The sequence below is a fragment of the Lottia gigantea genome (assembly GCF_000327385.1).
Source record: "Lottia gigantea unplaced genomic scaffold LOTGIsca_803, whole genome shotgun sequence".
Classification (NCBI taxonomy): domain Eukaryota; kingdom Metazoa; phylum Mollusca; class Gastropoda; family Lottiidae; genus Lottia; species Lottia gigantea.
Window position 1 is genome coordinate 6,593 of NW_008710671.1, and position 7,234 is coordinate 13,826.

General features: G+C 37.4%; 1 protein-coding gene across 1 annotated transcript; it reads left to right on the forward strand.

The window, feature by feature from the left end:
• Window positions 1-1,666: 1,666 nt before the first annotated feature.
• On the forward strand, window positions 1,667-4,096 carry LOTGIDRAFT_176191 (hypothetical protein; the record flags this gene model as incomplete). Its single annotated transcript, XM_009067238.1, has 5 exons — window positions 1,667-1,734; window positions 2,145-2,290; window positions 2,752-2,904; window positions 3,329-3,366; window positions 3,965-4,096. The coding sequence occupies 5 exons, from the start codon at window positions 1,667-1,669 to the stop codon at window positions 4,094-4,096; spliced, it is 537 nt and encodes a 178-aa protein (XP_009065486.1).
• Between the last annotated feature and the right edge of the window lie 3,138 nt (window positions 4,097-7,234).

Consider the following 7,234-nt stretch of genomic DNA (forward strand, 5'->3'; position numbering starts at 1 on the left):
AAGTTGCTGATTCTATAGCTGGTAATCTCTGATAGTTATTATTGACAGAGGTCAGTCTGAAAGTTGCTGACTCTATATCTGGTCTCTGATAGTTATTATTGACAGAGGTCAGTCTGAAAGTTGCTGACTCTATATCTGGTCTCTGATAGTTATTATTGACAGAGGTCAGTCTGAAAGTTGCTGACTCTATATCTGGTCTCTGATAGTTATTATTGACAGAGGTCAGTCTGAAAGTTGCTGACTCTATATTAAGTCTCTTATGGTTATTATTGACAGAGGTCAGTATGAAAGTCGCTGACTCTATATCTGGTCTCTGATAGTTATTATTGACAGAGTTCAGTCTGAAAGTTGCTGACTCTATATTAAGTCTCTTGTGGTTATTATTGTCAGAGGTCAGTCTGAATGTTGCTGACTCTATATTAAGTCTCTTGTGATTATTATTGACAGAGGTCAGTCTGAAAGTTGCTGACTCTATATTAAGTCTCTTATGGTTATCATTGACAGAGGTCAGTCTGAAAGTTGCTGACTCTATATTAAGTCTCTTATGGTTATTATTGACAGAGGTCAGTCTGAATGTTGCTGACTCTATATTAAGTCTCTTGTGATTATTATTGACAGAGGTCAGTCTGAAAGTTGCTGACTCTATATTAAGTCTCTTGTGGTTATTATTGACAGAGGTCAGTCTGAAAGTTGCTGACTCTATATTAAGTCTCTTGTGGTTATTATTGATGGAGGTCAGTCTGAAAGTTGCTGACTCTATATCTGGTGTCTGAAAGTTATTATTGACAGAGGTCAGTCTGAAAGTCACTGACTCAGTATCTGGTCTCTGATAGTTATTATTGACAGAGGTCAGTCTGAAACTTGCTGACTCTATATCTTGTCTCTGATAGTTATTATTGACGGAGGTCAGTCTGAAAGTCGCTGACTCTATATCTGGTCTCTGATAGTTATTATTGACAGAGGTCAGTCTGAAACTTGCTGATTCTATGTCTTGTCTCTGATAGTTATTATTGACAGAGGTCAGACTGAAACTTGCTGATTCTATATCTGGTCTCTGATAGTTATTATTGACAGAGGTCAGTCTGAAAATTGCTGACTCTATATTAAGTCTCTTATGGTTATTATTGACAGAGGTCAGTATGAAAGTCGCTGACTCAGTATCTGGTCTCTGATAGTTATTAATTAACAGAGGTCAGTCTGGAACTTGCTGATTCTATCTCTTGTCTCTGATAGTTATTATTGACAGAGGTCAGTCTGAAACTTGCTGATTCTATCTCTTGTCTCTGATAGTTATTATTGACAGAGGTCAGTCTGAAACTTGCTGATTCTATGTCTTGTCTCTGATAGTTATTATTGACAGAGGTCAGACTGAAACTTGCTGATTCTATCTCTTGTCTCTGATAGTTATTATTGATGGAGGTCAGTCTCTGTACCTGTGTCTGGTCACTAATATCCACCATGACTAATAGAGATGAACCAATAGTTTATGTCCTATCAAAAACCTCTCTGTGCATATCATTTAATCCTTTTTAAAGAGTGAAGAAGTGAAGTTGTACCTACACAGGAAATTTAAATCCTCTTTCGTCCTTTTATGTTTACAATGCTTTTTTTTTACAATACGCGAACTTGTGATTGAAAATAAATGTCTTTAATTTTTTCAGTAAAAATGACCGCCATGTTACGATTGTTGTTGTTATTCACCACAATTAGCTGCGTTTCAGGGTTTTACTACAGGTAAGTTGATACGGACAAAACGGATGGGACAATGATCCGAAATGTGTATATTGGTGTATTTAGAGACACATCACACTTTCTTAGGGCCACATTTCATGGGCATTTAATGACATAGTAGTGCGAAACATCTGCCATTCTTCCAGTATCTGATTGCTATTTTCGTCAAAACGATTAGCTATTAGAGACTGGAATAGAGGCAGATATTTCGGTCTAACGACAGGGTAATAATGTTCGATATTTTTGTTTCTTAATTTGTGATATATACTTAAAAATTGTATTATCTCTTTATCTCTATACATCCGTCGTCCGAGATTTGTAACCTTCAGAAAAACGACACATCTCCCGTGTGGAAACCTCGAGAATACATGCAACATTTATATCTGTATTTTATTGTTGTTCTATTTGAATAGTTTGTGGTATTCCTTGTATGGCTGTAATCCTCCTAAATCTTTGAAAGCTCGAGTTGAGCTGGTTGGTTATGATAACGACAGAAATAATGATGGCAAGACCGACAACTCAGATTTTGAAAGAGATCTCATCGATTACAATTATGACGGTAAGACCTAATAAGAGGGGAGGGGGTGGGGGGGACTAGTTATGTCAATTTAGCACCCCTTTCAGGGTTGATATTGCTTTTGCTCGGTGAATGTATTGCAACTTGTAGAATCAGAGAGGAAGTGGCCAATGTCTGTTAGCATTTGGCAGCAACTGAAACGTCCGATCGGTGACTGAACATATTTTACCTGAACTCAACGATGATTGAAAAATTACAGTGACCACTGAGCCATTAATTCCTAATATCGTCTAGTTATCTCGTCTAGCGAAATTCACGACAAACTAGTAACAAGTATCACGCCCAGTATTCTATCTGATGAGGAGCTAAATATTGTCTCTAGACTTAGTGTTAGAAGAGTGTAAGAAATGAATTTATATATATTATTTAGAATAGATAAATAAATAAATAAATAAATAAATCGTTCATTCATTCATATATTTTTTTATTTATTTATTTTTAAGGGGATATGGCTGTGATTAAGGAGTGGGAAGTGGTCTTTCATTGGAGATGTAGGTACGGATGGGATGAAGATTTCGGACGATATTTTTTCAACCAACTTGATAGGAACAAGGATGGTGTGATGACAATCGAGGGAGACTTAAACGTACCTTTAAGTAAGTTATTTTATTATTTTAGATTCAATCTAATATGTCACCCAATTTGTTCGTTGAGATCAGTAACTTCCTAGACGGGGGGTATAACGGCATAGTCGCAGGCCTTTTTTGGAGGGTCTGAGAGGATTCTCCCAATGAATTGATTTGGTGCATTCGGACACATGCTTTTCACCGTCATGTTTCCATATTAGAAACGAATCGCCCAAGTTAATTACAAGGTTACGCCCGTAGCTATCGGGGCATTGCTAGAGGACAGCAGGTATTCATAGGTCGAGACAAACGACCTAGGTCTATCGCTCTGCAACATTTAGAACATTTTCTGCATTTAACAAAGGCACTGCCCTGATGAGGACTTATATTATACAGCATGAGATGTACTCAATATTATCACCATAGTCATCACTTATGTCTATCACTTTTTCAGGTTTTCCGGGCGATGGTTTTAGATTACGCCAAGTTAGTGTAAGTAAACATTAGTGTATCCTTTATCATCTTGTCTCACTTGGTTTACACAGAGCTGCGACGACTTTCGGCTCAATCCTTCGCCAATGTTCGTTAGTTCCCTTGAGTGGAACATTCATTCAGCTCAATTCGTTAGTTGAATATTGCATCGGTCATTAAAGGCTGATATTTTGTCTGGTAAATTGGTAAGAGCAGACAACTCTGTCCATTATTCCATCAAATGTACATCACTCAAGGCGACAGAAGTTTTAAGATTGGTTGGGCATTATTCAACCATTGCAAAATGTAAATCCATAGTACATTACATGTTTCTTTTAGGTTAAACTTCGTAGATAAGAGTGACTGAAATGGAAAAAGCGTCAAGTCGTTCAGAGGCCCCGTGTGCTACAGGCTAATCCCTGAACAGATGGAAATAAAAAAAGCAGACTAATGCCGCTGTCTGGCAAAAGTTCCCTCATTGCACTCTGCATGGTGCCTGATTTCATTAGCCCACATGATGCTGAAAATCTGGACGTAAAACTCCATTCATTGCATTTTAATTTAGGTTAAACTTCAGCCCAGTTCGTTTACAAATTTTGTTGATTTTTTTCATTTTCAGAGATTCCGAACATTTTGCAATGAAAGAAACAACAAACCAAAAGACTGTGATAAACTGGAGAAGGAAAAGAACAATTTGATTAATTTTGGAAATTATTCCACACCTTATTTGGCACAGCTTGGAACTTTCTAAAGAAATGAATTTTATATTAAAAAAGAGGCCATTTTCGATGTTATTCTTTTCTGGTAGTAATTATGGGGAATCCGTTAACTTAGCCATTGCCCAAACTCTTATCATCTGTCATGTGAATAGGTGCCGTGGATCCGAATACTTCTTGGAACATTTTGATTCTGCAGCAAGTGCTTTCGAAAGTCGGCAGATTGTTGGCTTTCAAACCGCTATCACCCAACCGTAGCATTGGCACAAGCCGTAGCACTATTTCAAACACTGCAAGAAACATGTTTTTAACAGCGATAACAACTAAGGTCCTCGGCTATTCTGTCTACCTAATGGCTCTTACTCAAACATATTGACACTGATTTTAAAGGGATAACAATTTTTTGTTCCCTGGGAACCTCTTTAGCATTCAGAACTTGAATTTATGAATGGATTACAGAGTATGGTTTCAAAGTTCCATTTGTTCCTACCAATTGGCATTGATATTACAAGGATACTACCTTCGGTTCTAGAGCAGTGACGTTTCTACGGGGTTGGGGGTGAATAACAGAATGAAATACCCGGGACTGCGGTTTATAGTTGCATCCGAACACCCAGACGCCTTTCCCATGTCAGCCCCTCCGACCTGCATCACTGGCGGAATGAAACCGGAACAATGAGGTCATGTGGTAGGTTAAGAGAGGGTAGTCAATATTTCAACTTCCGGAGGTCAAAATTTGGCATAACGATAAGGTCAGCGTTGGAAGATCAGTGGGAAATGTAGTAAACCGGATCGGAATGAAATTGCAAAAATTGCACGGATCGATAGATGCAAAATTAAGAGTTGATCGTAGCACTTCAATTATGTTGAAGATAGGGAAGGGGTGCGCATTATATTCGCAATTATACAGGATCAAAAGTAAACATAAATGTATTTTTTATCAATTTGACAAATTCCACAAGTATTATTGAAATAACACATAAAGTATTTGGAAACTGAGTATAACTTTTAAATCTGAAGAAATGTGTGAGACTATACGAAGTTACCTTTTGTTCTTGAGTTGGAACAGATGTTTCACAAGTAAAAAATGTGTTTGCTAATATGCAAATATAATATGGACTTAAAGAGCTTGAACTTGACAATCGCACATTATTGGAAGTGCCTCAAAGAGAAAAAACAATAAAATTTATATAATGGCCGCGCCGTTCACTCATGAAGCACTGGACTAAAGGGACTAATAGGGTGATTTAGACAGACTTTTTTGTTACATCCATAAGTCTGGCAAGTTCACTGCAAACAACTGGTTTTTGAAATCGGAAATTGAAACAAAAGTTGCAGTTCAAAATTCTTCAAAATAATAATTCATAATTTCAAAGATCTTGTCTTATACTATGTACTATTTTTCTCCTTTCCTTCTTCTCCCGTAGAAACGCCACGGACAATAATAAACGTCTCGATCTTCGTTATAGGCTCTGTTATCGGGTATGTAACAGGTAAGTAAATGGAGTTAAAAGTTAGAATTTGGAATTAATTGGATTAACGGAAAATTCCCTTGTAAACTTCTGAATGCTTTTTCCATGTCAACCCCTCTTACCTGCATCACCGGGTTGAAAAATCCGAAGGTATTATCTCGACCTATGCCAGGATTGAACCCTGGACGTTCAGGTTAGCGAGCAAGCGTCTAACTCACTGAGCCTCCGACAAAACTCAAGCACAGTTTTTAGTATACGCGACCCCGGTTTATTGTACCATCCAAACGATCTGATGTTTTTCCATGTCCTCCCTATGACCTTCATCACTGACAAGAAAACCTGGTTGAAAAATGTAAAAGCTATTCATGTTGATCTAAGCCGAGATTGAACCCTGAAACTTTCCGAATCAGGTTAGCGAGCATGTGCCCGCTGAGAATGGAACAAAACATTTTTAAATATAGATGTATTTTTCAGTTCCTGGTCAAAATTTTCAAAAAACTGTGACAGAAAAAAAATGTACACAATAAAATATTATGTTAATAGTTATCAATATGTTGATGAAAAACTGTACAAACTATTCTTCAAACTATAGGCTTCTATATTCCAAATACAAAAACTCACATGTATATATACGTCCAATGACCACCGGACACGAGTCAGGTGTCCTACGATTCAGATAATTATAATGTTAAAAATATACTTTTTTTGTATCTTTGATTTCAATGCAATATCAGAGCCTAGATCTGATGAGAAAATTGAGTATAGGGAGGGTGGCATCTTCAACATGTCAAGCTATTCATCTTATACCTTGACTGTAATAGCCACTATTCTTGTATCACGGAATGCAGCGCTTTGATTGGATTGTACACTACAGAGAGACGTAAATTGATTATCACTTGCGTACAATCCATTCGAATTGCTATTTTACAAACTTTCGTGATACAAGAATGGTGACTATTGCAGTCAAGGTATAAGACGAAGTTCGTTATGGCTTGATATTGCGAAGATGGTGGGATGAGGGCAAGGAACAATTTGGTTTTCCTTACTGGCTGGAAAAACATGATCAGTTTTACAGTGGGTTGGAGGTCCTGGATAACCCAATGTTCCGAGGTCCAGAGCTGCTCAGGCCACCCTTGACAACACGTGAGTAATTTACAATAATAAAACAAGGTCAGGTTACTTTTCTCTTTTTTGTCGCAAGTCTGGTAATTTACATTGTTTAATTCCAAACTTACGACAGATGCTTTAAGATTTTTGTGAAACGGGAACCTGGCCACGTATTCTCGAAACGATCTTAGCGCTAAGATGTCCTAGAAGCAATGTTAGATGATAAGAACCTAGGATATCCTAGCTCTAAGATCGTTTTGAGAATACGTGGCCAGGTTCCCAGAGTGACAATTATCATAAATCAGATGATTCTGTGGTTGTATTACTGTCTATTGATGATAAAGAGGATTGACGTTGATGATACGTGTGTTTCAATGGACTCTGTTTAAACCGAACTTTCTGTCTCATACTCCTGCAAGATAAAATAGAAATTTGTTGTTATATTTACTGTACTGTAACGTATCCTTAAAGCCATGAATAGACGATGTACGGTTCAGTGTATAGTGATCGATACAGAAAGAAATAGAACAAATGAACACAAGAGGTACGTGTCCGGACACGGTGCAGACTGTTAACTTGGCTGATTGTCAAATA